A 13,067-nucleotide genomic window follows, 5' to 3' on the forward strand; every position below is an offset into this window, starting at 1 on the left:
TTACATTTCTTAATAACTTCTTATATTATTTTTTTACTTTCTAGGAAGTTATATAATCTCCTTAGCCTACTAATCGTTTTCCTTATACCTTAATATTCATGTAATAGGTGCTCGTGTATTTCCTTAATAAGCTATTCTTAAGTGTACTAGAAATATACTACTATTTATTATATAAGAAGGTCTTACCTTCCTTAGATAAATGCGTTTTCGTTTTTTAATTATTTAAATAGCTATTATTTTTAATGTATAATGCGATTTAATATATTTATGTTTTATTTAGCTTAACTTATTATATTATATTAATTTCTTAAGTGCCTAGTATAAGGTTCTTATCCTTAATAGCATGTAATAAGGGTATATTACTTACTTACTTATTTGATTTTAAGTTCTCTTTTCGGCTAAGCGCGTTTACTCTTTTATTTTTAGATCCTTTATAGTATATAATCTTAAAGTTATAATTCGTAAGGGTTTTATACTATTTAATCTATCGTTTATTTAGATTCTTTATAGTTAAGAATAATGTGAGATTCTTATAGTTAATATAAACCTTAATTTAATACTTTACTTTTATAAGATAGTGTCTTTATTCTTTAAAGCACTTAATAATAGCTATAAGTTCTTTATTATAGATTCTATAATTAAGTTTAGGTTCGTAGAGTTTCTTTAAGAAGAATATAACTAGGTGTAATCTTCCTTAGTTATCTTATTATTTAAGCTATTCACCTAGTGTAAAGTCTAAGGCGTTTATTTTAAGCTTATAAGGTTTATCTTAATTAAGTGCTTTTAATATAGGTTCTAACGTAATTAAATCTTTTATCTTTTAAAATACTATAGCTTCTAGTTCGTTCTATTAAAAGCTAACTTCTTTCTTTATTAGGTTTATAAGAGGTTATAAAATGTCTTTATATTCGCTTAAGAACTTACGGTAAAAGTTTATAAATATTATAAATCCTTTAACTTCTTTTAGATTCTTTAGTGTAGATTATTCCTTAATAGTTTTAATCTTATTTAGGCTTATTTATATTTCTTTATATATAAGCACGTACCTTAGAAAGTGTATAGTATTCTAGTAGAACTAGTATTTTAAGGCTTTAATTAAGAGTTTATTATCTTATAGAGTTTATAGTACCTTATATATATATTATTTGTGTTTCTTAAGGGTATTTAAATAAATAAGGATATTATTAAGGTATATAATTATAAACACTTCTAGTTGTTTTTATAAGATTATATTAATTAGTCTTTAAAAGGTTACTAGTACGTTAGTAAGCCTAAAAGGTATTACTAGATATTTATAGTATTCTCTACTAGTTTAAAATACTATTATTTACTCGTGGCTTTCTTTTATTCGTATAAGGTTATAGGCTCCTTTTAAGTTAAGTGTAATAAACTATTTAGCTTTTTTAACTTTATCTTTAATTTCCGTTATAAGTAGTAACGGGTATTAATTCTTAATTATAATCTTATTTAAGTGTTAGTAATTAATGTATAGTTATAGTTTCTCGTTCTTCTTTAATACCTATAGAATTAAGTATTCTACTAGAAACTTTAATAGTCTTATATATCCCTTTTATAATATGTTTTTTAAATACTTCTTAAGCGCCTTATCTTACTTAGGGTTTTAAGGATAAATCTTATTAAACGTTAGTTTAGTACTAGGCTAGAGTCTAATCTTATAGTCTTAGCGTGAATGCTCTAGTAGTCCTATTTTTAGCTCTTCGTTAAATAGCTTACTATACTTTAAGTATTTCTTAGAAATCTCCGTTATCTTAGCTTTTAGCTCTTTAGTAATTATATATATTCCTAGAGGCCTATTATAGTTTAAATAAGGTGCCCTTTATAGGCCGCTCTTAGCTTTATAATTATATTCTAGTAAATTCTATTAAAGTTAGCTGGTTCTTTAATTAACTTATAGATTACTCGCTTATAACTAGGGTATCCTTAATATAATATAATGTTTTAAGATTGTTATAATATTTAACGTAACCTAGTATTTCGTACCTTATATATTAACGAGAAGTTACGTTACTTTTATGTTAATTACTTCTTAGCTATACTTTACCGTAGTTTCTTTTATAGTTATAAGTTAATAAGGCTTATCTTTAAGTGTTTAAGGTAATTATAATTTATTAACGAGATTTAGTAAGATAAAATTTTCTTATACTCTACTATTAATTATTACCTAAATCTTTTATTCTATTATAATTATATTAATTATAAGGTGTATTATACTACTAATATTTATAGTATATAGAGACCTATTAGATCTCCGTTAAGAAATTGGTTTTAATTATAATAATAGCTATCGTTTCCTAATTTATTAATTCTATTCTTATATTATTCTTTAGCGCGTTATTCTAGGCGCTATTATTAGTAGTTATCTTTTAATATATTATTAGAGCTTTCTTGGTAATTGCTTAACCTATTATTTATATTAATTAAACTTAGGCTAAGCAAGTTACTTATAGTTATATAGTTCCCTTTCTTCTTATATTATAGGGTTATAGCTTAGGTAGTATATACGTTATTCTTAGTATAGTATAACTTCCCGTTTAATATCTTTAAATTAGTTTATTATAATTTTAATTATATTATAAGGGTTATTCTTCTTCTCTTTCGTTCTCGTAGAAACTATTTACTACCTTACTTACTATTAAGGTACGTGTAGTAATTATTATTATAATAAAAGGTTTAATTAAGGAGTTTATATTTAATTTTAGGTTTTTCTTTCTTAGTTAAATAATTCTTTTCTTCTTAGATTTATTCTAGTAAAGGTTTACTTTTTAGTAAGGGTATCTAGTATTCTTAAAAGTTATTAGGTATTAATTAGGTTTTAAATTTCTAATCTTTATTTAAACTAATATTATTTATTAACGTAAGGCTTTCTTTATTACTTGCTATATTAAGATTTCGCGTAGGTAAGTTTTCTTGGTTTATAGTATAAAGCTTTTTACCTTTAGGAATTAGCTTTTATAGCTTCTTTAAGGCTTTATATTTATTTGTAAAGTGTTTAGTCTTACTATAATTATAATAAGTCTTTCCCCTTTTCTTATTTATAGCGTTAAGTTCTATAGGTTTAGCGTGGTACCTATATACTATTAATGTTTAGCGTGGCTTACTATTATTAGGTTTATTAAACCTAGTATATAATTTAAATTTCCTGTAACTTTTTTCGTAACGTTACTTATATAAACGGTTATTTACCTTAATAACTATTTTAATAAAGTTATTAAATAACTTAAGATAATCTTCTTAATAAATATTATTCTTTACTTCTTCTTTAAGTTCTTAGTAAAAGACTTTTATTTTAGGTTTAGTATTCTAATTAAGTTTTACTATAATGCGTTTAAACTCCTTAGCGTAGTAAGCTATAAATTCGGTTTACTTAAGTTAAGTAAGCTATTATATAGCTTCTTTATACTTATTAGGGCGAGAAGTTATTCTTTAAAGGTTTTATAATTAAAGAAAATATAAATAACTTTTACTTTAGCTTTAACGCTATACTTAAAATATACGCGAAGGGTTAGCTCTTACCACTCTATTACTTTCCTAGTTAAGAGGTTACTAATATAAAGAATCTATAACTTAAGTGTTATATAGATTTTTTCGTTAACTTATAGGTAAGCTTAAGCTTATATAAGAAAGTTCCTTATATTACCTTTATAACTATCGTATAATTTAAGCTTAAGGAATTTTAATATATTATTATTATTAATAAAGAATATAGGTATAAGATTTTAAACTATTATAAGTTTCTCTTTTTATACCTTAAGTTTTTCGTAGAAATTATTCTATTAATTAAGAAGCTATTAATTCTACTTCTTAAGCTTAATAATCTTATTATAAAGGTACTTTATTATCTCCTTAGGGTTAATAGTCTTTCCGCTTAAAGTAAATATCTTAGAAGTTATTATTACTTAAAGTTTTAAGGTAACTTATTAAATAGAATTAATTAAAATGTAATAATAGCTTAGGTTTTAAGGTATAATAGGTTTATTTCTTAGAAAGTAAGTTAAGTTAAATACTATAAAGTAGCTTTTAAGTAATATTATAATAAGGCTATTAAGAGTATAACTCTTAATAGTAAAACTATTACTTAAATTAATTAATAAAGATTTAAATTATTTAATTATAGGAATACCTTCTCCTTAAGTACTCGTTTATCTCTTTATTATAGTCCTAGATTAATTAGCTTAACTATTAATCTCTTTAAACCTTAATTAATTAGCTTAAGGTTTAATTGGTTTAATTCTCCTTAGTTAATGTGTTTAAATATTAACCTCTTTAATCGCCTCTTAGGTCACGTAGCTAGTCACGTGCCCCTGCCTTCTTCTTGTGCCCACGAGTCGTGCCTGTCCTAGCCGGTGCGGTCCCGTCCCGTGTCTTGTGCAGTGTCGTTCGTAACACTACTATCGTAAGTATCTTCTTCAGCCGGCTAACGATCAGCCGCGGTTTATAGGATCAGGGCCTTTATCTTCATTAACTGCCCCTTAGTGGTCTACGTGGTCATCTGCCGGCCCTCCCCTATTCACTAGTATGGCCCGGTGGCAGCGTCTTTTCCTGTCGACGCTCTCACTCTGCAATAGTACGCTGGCCCAGACTCTCCAGTCGTTTGATGGCTGCAAGCTTCCTTTCATCTAGCCTCAACTTGAGATAATCAACAGGTCGGACTTCCCGAAGCAGACTCATGCCCTTGATCGATGTGCACCTAGACAACTACTGTACGTACGCGGTGGTGTATTCGCAAGCCGACGGGCCGCTCCGTGAGAATGTTGTGAATGAGTTTTTCGTCAGCAAGGAGGTCCGGCTTATTTGACGAGGAGGTCGCCAGAAAGATGGGGGGGGTTACGGAAGGATAGTGGGGAATCGAATACATGGATAATACGGACGAAGTGCGCCGGCGCACAGGCGAAGCGACAACACCACGTAACCATCCTACTACCAACGAGGGGAAGGTTTTCTATGGTTGGAAGAGGGTCGTTATCCAGCCATTACACTCCTTGTCCCCAGTTCGGCTTCCAGGCACCCAGCCCAAAAGCCCAAAAGCAGAATGGTGGAACGATGGAGCCGAAGAAAACACCTCGCGCAAAGGACCACCACGATGGCGCCAGACGAGCTGCATAACCCTGGTGCGGGCGACTTTCATGTCCAACCGCGCAATGTCGTGAACACAAGAAACAACCGCATAAGCAACTACACCATCATATTAGCTCCAGAACGAAGGAGGGATTGGTGATATTATGAGGTTCTGCATATGCATAATATAGCAGGTCGATTATCAACGGCGCCAATTCCGGGCCGCATAGTCCAACAAATACCTCCCCACCAACACAAAGATATGTTCCGGGCCCGTGACGATTTACGTCCAATTCGCGAATCGCCGGGCCTACAGGCCTTCTAGTGTAACCACTCTGTTTGCACTAAAAAGGACACCCAGGTCCGCCATAGATAATGAGAGTGGGAGTGTGCCCCTGATCCTCTTTTTCATCGAAAAGGGCCGTGCCGCTACAGATGGTTGGCCCGCCAGTTTTCTTGGAATCCTACCTTATGCTTTCAATGGCGGCTCTGCGATTAGTATGGGAACAGTTCAGGACCTCAATGTAGAAAGCCAATAAGCTACGACAGGTGAGATGAGAGTCTGGGTGAGCAGGCACCACCAACTTGCTCCACTCTGACATGGTTGACCAAGTTTCGCGTAGAACAGAGGTCTTGGAGACGCAGCAGGAATCAATCGAGGATGTACTTCTTAAACCATACCCAGTACTGTACCGCAAGTTCATCTTTCATGTATTGGATGAAGGCGGAAACTTGATGAATACCAAGCTCTGTATTCGTGTTTGCAATCAGCTCGGGTAGCCAGAGAATCTATCGTAAGTTCGGATCAGAGGACTTGGACCAGGAGAAAGAGACTATTGAGAGGAGGGGAAAGTCCATACTGCCTTTTGAGATGGGCCTCCGAATGCGTCCTGCAATTCTGGGGAGATGGCTGTGTAGTGCCATTGATGGCCTTGAATAAGAATATTATGTAGAGCCCCCAACTGGGCTAGGGAGTCGTTCACATATTGTGATGCCGGGTCGAGGAACGGATGATTCTGAATTGTGGGAGGCTGATCTGGCTGGACGTGTCGGTGGAAAGCCTTGCGCAAAAGAGATCGTAGTAGCTTGAGTTGAGCGGCCTGAAAGACGGCAAGCTGAAGCATTGCGTCGTCAAAATAGTTTCCCGGCCTTTTAGTTTCAGTTACAGAAAATATAGGATACGGGAGATGAGGCCCGTATGAGGTTTGGTTTATGCTTTTTTCGGGTAGCTCCTGCCGTATTGCATCAACCTTCCGTGCATAGTCGCCGTCAGCTGCAGCATCGATATAGAAGCAGAAGTCGATCCGTTGGTCAGGAGCAGGTGAGAGCAAATACTCTTTAATCAGACGGGCAGAAGTGCTAAGTTACGAGGTTACTCACTCGGATGCTCGGCTGGTGGAGAGGATCATAATAACGTACCAGATACTGAAGTCAACAAGCTGCGGCTGGCCAACTTGAGCAAATTTGGGTCCGCGGATGGTTGTCTCGAACAGATCCTGGTGGACCTCGGCGTTCCAAGGTGACTCATCGTGATCGCGTTCGAAGCAGCGCCGAGCTTTTTTTGCTATTCTTTCCACGTCTTGCGGGGAAAGCTCACTGCCACCGTTCCCCGGATCGGCGAAAGCATCTGACGAGAGCTCAAAATCGCGAATAAGATCGCCGAAGTCGAGCTTGTTGCAATGCGAAGAAAGAACTTGCCTCCCCCGCTGAAGGCTTATAATCTTCCGCAAAGGACCTTTTATGGCTTCGGGAAGGCCAGGGGTTTGGAGGCCGCTTAATTGCCGCCTAATGATGCCTTGCTCACTGACAGCTAGCGCCTGGATTTTACGGCGAGACGAGGAGGCAGACGAGCTGGATCGGCCACTTAAGGATCGCTTTGTTGGTGACGACGATGCAGATACTGAGGCCGGCGCGTTTATTAGGCTTGCCTTTGGGGTCTCGTCCCAATCGCTATTTTCTGCAGTCCTCTTCTGCCTCTTTGTCGGAGTATCCGGATGAGCCATTCCATTCGTGGTCGTTTCGCAGGCGGAATCCGGCGTCAACGGGTATGATCGTTTGCGCTTGATATGTGTCCTTGCTGCGCAGTGTGAATTATCGCCTGCAGAAATGCCAGCTAGCCAGTCGTCGATGGATCCCATGGTTTGGTTGACTGGCGATGGGGGAGTTTGAGCAAGGTTGGCCGCATGATAAATGGCTAGTGTCCAAGGGCTTGGTTGCCCAGGCAATCACAAGTGACCAAGCGGGGCTGATAAACAATACCAAACCGCGACCCCGCCCCACCTTCTCGTGGTGGAAACAACGGCCAAGGCTGTTTGGGAAAAGATGATGCTGCCTCTTTAAACGGCTGGCCAAGGAAGTTTTGGCCTCGGAGCCGGGGCGAATTGAGGTTCTTCGATCTTTCAGCACGAAGACCCTTTCCAGGCCGAACCTTCCTCCATGCCCGCGACTAAACAGCCACGGCGAAGCTGCAAAAACAAAGCCCACGCGTCGGCCCCGGCGTTGCTCATGAAAACTTCAATGCGAACACATTTCATTACATACCATTGCCCGGCTATTCTCGCAACACACAGTGCCAAAACTTTGGACCGCCCAACAAGCAAGTACCTGCTGCGGCTCTCTAGATGGCTGATTGTATTACCGCTGAGACCGCCACCAAGTCTACACTACAGGGGCACTGCGGCAAAGGAGAGTCGCGGTAGTCTCAGTACCGTCAATAGTCAGGTCCTACGAAGCTATCGGGTAGGACCGGGGAGGTACGAACCCTTCCAAGCCTGAAACGCGTCTCTGTTGAGTGTGGTAGTCTCAGCGGCTTCAGGCGGACCCATCTTTACAAAGCATTGCCACTTCTGAGTCGAACAACCGAACATGAACATTCTGGGCCTTTGGGTGTCGTTTCACATTCATATTGGCTATCTACTGCTTTTCAGGCTTGCGTATGGGGCTGCTAAGACCAGGGACACCTTCTACTTTATGCGGCAGCTGTCAAACTCCGCTTGACGTGCCTAAGACGTTTCTTTTTTTTTTTTTAAAAAAAAAGGGTTTACAGCTCATCCCATCTCTCCTTCACACGGACGATGTTCGTGCTCGGCGGCAGGGAAGACGGAGACGACCGTCCTCATGCCGGCGCATCTCGGCTTTATCTTGCTATCTTTCAAGCTGCCTTTATAGAATACACCAGAGCCCGCAAGACTTGGCAGAAAACCGAGGCTTCTGTTTTCGAGTGGGAATGACACCATATCCCAAGTACAGCGTAGCTTTAAGAAATATTTATATCCAAGGTTCTTGCCTCGAAAATTTCGAAAATCCTCAAGAGCATCGGGTTTTAATCCAGATAAATCTACTCTTGACAACGACTCTCTTTTCTTTTAGAACTATACTCTCCCTTCTTCTTCATTATATTCTCATGTCTTTCATTCACTCGTCACTCCAACTTGGCGTCAACCATGGTCAACATGATGCTCTGGACAATGCTGTCCACCTCGGCAGCCTGTGTCTGCGGCTCAGTCCTACCACGAGACTCTTTTTCGACTTGGCTGCCGTCATACGCAATGACAAGAAAGTGCAAGGCGACATGAAGGCCACTGGGCGCAGAATCATTGACGGGGTTCTCTACTCGGAGATCCCCCTGAAAGACTCCAAAATCAAAATGGATGACGTGTTGGAAGACGAGCGTAAATGCTTGTACCTGCACAACTTTGTCAAGTCCGAGGACGCAAGTCTTGATATCAATCCCCACGCCGACTATCCCAGTCGCATCTCGGGAGACGAGGCTATACCATTGGAGATAACCACATCCGTGGCAAAAATCAATGGCAAAAATCAATAGCGAAAGGCTCGGATGGAACAAGGAGAAATCCATTGAAGTTGGAGGCTCGGCTACAATCGAAGCCTCTGTTGGTGTCAGTATCTTCTCATCCTCTGGCTCCGGCACCGTCTATGGAAATCAGCGAATAACAGGCGGAGAGAACGGCGAGTCCTCAAAACAGACTGAGTGCCTTATAGCGTCAGGAGCAGCGAGACTTGCCCACCTAACAGCGTCTGCAGAATTTTCACCTGGACATACATCACGACGATCAAGGGAACCTGCTCGCTGACACCATGTGTCGATACGAGCTGCCTGGGTCGTGGCGAGAGAAAATTAAGTCTTGGGCTTTTCCCAACGTGCCCCGCCGTAAGGTCAATTGCTCTTGATTTTTTCAACTCTAACTATGACAATATCCACGGCGAATTATCCGCTGGTCCCGTCTCGGATTGCATCAAGATGCACCGCCCCGGGTACCTCCACGGCCTCAAACACACGGAGAAGTGCTCATTTTCATATGCTCTTCAGACGAAAGACGGAGAACCTGTCAAGGCACAGGCACTCATCACCGAGTCACTGGCTGAGACGGAGAAGTCCAAGGTCAAGAACGTCCTCGAGGCGGTAAGGTGGTACATAGACAAGGATGGTGACAGATTTTGCCTCTTGAAAAATAACTGGTTCTGGCTACCCACCAACGAGTTCTTCATTCCAGAGAAGGCGGGCGGACTGGGCAAGTGGGAGACTCGCACCGACCTGCCCAGGCCCAAGGGCCTCGATGAGAAGTGTCCCCCCGTAGGCTCAGACACCAAGCTGTCCAGGAGAGCCGAGGACGACGGCATTGTGCCGCCGCCCAAGAATACCCTCTTTGACTTCAAGATTATCAACAGCAACGTGCCGGAATTTCTTCCTCAGCTGGGACAGAAGAAAAATAATGCGGGCTTCGTGGCAAATCTCATGGACGGCAGGCTCTACGTTGAAGAACCGGGCTTTATCCTTAAAGGAGAACCGAAGAGTATCACGATTGTATAGACAAGCTTAAGCAGTAGAGGCGGGGAGGTTGTCCAAAGATTCATGTAGCGGACAATTGTGAGCCCGTTTCTGGAATCAAGGCAGGTCGTGTTGTGACCGCAACTGTTTATGAGCATTGGATTGTCCGAGGGTCAAGAGCCCATGCAGGGACTTGCCATGTTTTTTCAGCCGAAGGCTGACTCTACATTAATCCATAAGTTTTCCGAATAATGAGGGTTTGGTGCAGGCTTGACAAATAAGTTTCTATTGGTCCAAATTTTGTATGGGAAATCGCGAAAGAAGGCTGGATTGGTTGGTGGCTCTAGAAAAGTGGGTAAAGGACAGCCACCGTCTGTCGGTGCTTCTTTGTTTACTTCTCTGTTTACAATCGTTTACAATCGTTTACAATCGTTTACAATCGCTAAATTTGCCCAGCGATCTGTTCGTTTGCTTGGCCAGCAGCCTTTCTTCCATTATTGAAACAGATGTACCGCATGGTTGGGTATGGATTATGATTCTAGGGGTAATATTAGTCCTAGATCTGAATTGGCAGTCCATTGCCCGTCTTGCGACCGAACAAAATCACCAAGTAATTTCGTTAGCAGGAGGAAATCTGCCAATCCAACTACAACCTGTCTGGAATGCCGGGACCACCGCAATTCCGAGGTAACTGACACCATTGATATACTATATATGCCTCCCTAACCTGATCAAGCGTGCCAGGTCCAAAGGTGCCGTCCTTGCATTGAGAAAGCTGGCTGTCCGTCCTACCTCAGCTGAGAGATCTGCCCCGAAAAGAACCGACAGAGACGCTGGCCTATCGCCTCCTAACCAGAGATCTGGAACCCAACCTACATCGCCAGAGAAGCTACGGCAACAACATACAGCTAGGAGTTTGTTCGGAGAGCCAGGCAGCCAGCCGCAGATAGTGCTGGGGACGCCGATCCCACCAACCCAAGCGAGCTCGCGGCTCTTCCGGGCTCTAGCTCCCTCACCGCCTGTGCCGCCCTCGACCGATCCTGTCGCCTCACATTCTGATCCATCTACTGTCCGAAGCAGCACGACTGGTGTGGACTACTCTTACCTGGCTGTTAGGTTCCACAAGGGCGGGAAGGACTCGCAAGATGATGCCTCCAAGGCCGGCGCCAGGGCCAAGCAGGCCACTATTCGGCGCGACCATCGTTCACGACGCCGTGCAGGGGAGGCTGTGTCACTAACTCCCACAATCTCTCAACTCGGCGTCTTTGAAGGTTCTGATGGTCCTGGAGAAGGTATCCTTGTGCTGTGGTCCCGGCAGTTTGTTCAAGCTAACCACGGAACGTAGCTGGGAGTCAAGATCGACTACAGGCAAATGAGCTCCCAGATGGGGATGGAATGACCAAGGAAGCGGATGACAGGGGACAGTTCTCTGAATCTGATGTTGACGTCGAGGACTATTTCAACTTGCTGCTTTCACCTGCTCGACCACGGAAGTACCTCGAACACCTAGGGGTAGAGTCTGATTCCGATCTAGGGGACGAAGACGGGAACGATAATAGCAATGCCTTGGACGAAAGCCCTCTTCGCTATTGCTCGCGGCAGCCTTCCAGAAAGTCAGGGCCTCGTCGCCGTGCTCGCCGTGGTCCTGCCCCTGGTACAGGAGGGCGGCCAAAAAAATCTCAAAGGCAAACTCGATCGTCGGGGCCGCCACGACGGTACCGGAGTCCAGTGATGATTCCACCTGAAGAATCGGCCGTATTTCACGCACAAGATCCGGTGTGGAATGGGGACCTGGACGCTTGCGCCTTGACCTGTCGTGATAAAGCAATCCTCCGTGAGTTCTGGACAAAGCTGGACAATGACCAAATGCAATTTTGTGGTCGATGTCAAGAGCGTTGGTTCCAGATGAAGATCGATTCTGATGGCATTTGTGCGCGTTGCTGTCGAAAGGATGATAAACGCGGCCCTGAAGAGCCGTACTTCTTCTCTGTGGACAACCAGTTGGATTTTGGCTCCGTACCGACTCAATTGCCTCAGCTTACACCTACTGAAGAGTCTTTAATAGGCCGTGTTCACGTCCACGTGAATATTATGCTTGTGCGGGGCCAGCAGTACAAATATCGGGGACATGTTGTTCACTTTCTCCGCGAGGTTGGCTTGGTGTACAACCAACTCCCGCTTTTGCCGCGGGAGTTGAACACTGTATTACTCCGTCCTTCCAATACGTCGTCCCATGCAAACCTTAGCCGGCAATTCACCCGCCAGTTCCGTGTACGCCGCCAGCCAGTTGCCATATGGCTTAACTACCTCCGGCGCCATCATCCTGGCTATCGATGCATCGTCATCGACGAAGAGCGGCTGAGTCAATTGCCTCAAGATGGCAATGTCCTGGACGACATCCCCCAGAGCCAGGTGGAGGCTGCCGAAGTTGGACCCGAGGAAGATGAGGAGGCAGAACCGGACCTGGAGGACGAGGCTGCGGTGCCGGACCTTTTGGCCAAGGACACGGAGCTCGATGCTCTGCGGTCTATTCTTGCCGGAGAACCAGAAGCTGAACCAAGGCTTTCCACAAGCTTCCAGGAGCAGGTGCAGCACGAGCTGCAGCTTCCGAATATACGGCGCACACCCATTAATGAGTTCAATCGCTCTCATGCCCTACTCTCCTTAGCTTTTCCCTGCCTCTTTCCTGACGGGAGAGCCGACTTTGTTGAGCCTCGGCTACGGTCAATCGACTACAAGGACTACATCGAGCACGCGATGCGCTGGCATGACGGGCGTTTTGCACGCCACCCGACCTTCCGCTTCGTCGCCTTCAATACTCTGATGCGGTCACAGGCCCGTGCACGGTCCAAATTCTTCGTGAAGCAACACGATGGTAGTCATGAACCGCTCACACGGGAGCAGCTTGTTCAGGCACTGGAGCACAGCGAGGACCCTGAGGCGCAGGTGCTAATCAACTCAATCACAAGACATGCGGTACCTATTCGCGGCACGCGCCCCTTCTGGAACAGGAAGAGGCAGGACCTCGAGGCCTATGCCTACAACCTTGGATGTCCTGGTGCATTCATCACATTCAGCCCGGCAGATTTACACTGGCGGAGTCTCTACCAGCACATGCCCCGATATGATGAATGGCTGGCTGCGTCCGAGTCCGAGAGGATGGGTCTCTCGCGCCAACTTTTGCGTCAGAATCCTCACATTG

The 13,067-nt window shown here is 42.7% G+C and overlaps 3 protein-coding genes across 4 annotated transcripts; 2 read left to right on the plus strand and 1 right to left on the minus strand.

Annotated features, from left to right (window-relative positions):
- Positions 1-4,143: 4,143 nt before the first annotated feature.
- J3458_011650 (uncharacterized protein) lies at positions 4,144-7,214 on the minus strand (the record flags this gene model as incomplete). Of its 2 annotated transcripts, XM_066119918.1 has the most annotated exons (3): positions 4,144-5,865; positions 5,937-6,435; positions 6,496-7,214. In XM_066119918.1, 3 exons carry the CDS (start codon positions 7,212-7,214, stop codon positions 5,728-5,730), a joined length of 1,356 nt encoding a protein of 451 aa, XP_065975036.1. In that variant the 3' UTR covers positions 4,144-5,727. The 2 variants fall into 2 exon arrangements, with proteins under 2 accessions (XP_065975036.1, XP_065975037.1); XM_066119919.1 differs by having other exon boundaries at positions 4,144-6,435.
- Positions 7,215-8,479: 1,265 nt separating this feature from the next.
- J3458_011651 (uncharacterized protein) lies at positions 8,480-8,902 on the plus strand (the record flags this gene model as incomplete). Its single annotated transcript, XM_066119920.1, has 1 exon — positions 8,480-8,902. One exon carries the CDS (start codon positions 8,480-8,482, stop codon positions 8,900-8,902), a length of 423 nt encoding a protein of 140 aa, XP_065975038.1.
- Positions 8,903-9,337: 435 nt separating this feature from the next.
- On the plus strand, positions 9,338-9,907 carry J3458_011652 (uncharacterized protein; the record flags this gene model as incomplete). Its single annotated transcript, XM_066119921.1, has 1 exon — positions 9,338-9,907. One exon carries the CDS (start codon positions 9,338-9,340, stop codon positions 9,905-9,907), a length of 570 nt encoding a protein of 189 aa, XP_065975039.1.
- Positions 9,908-13,067: the final 3,160 nt, after the last annotated feature.

The sequence above is a fragment of the Metarhizium acridum genome, assembly GCF_019434415.1.
Source record: "Metarhizium acridum strain ARSEF 324 chromosome Unknown scaffold_234, whole genome shotgun sequence".
NCBI classification, from domain to species: Eukaryota; Fungi; Ascomycota; class Sordariomycetes; order Hypocreales; family Clavicipitaceae; genus Metarhizium; species Metarhizium acridum.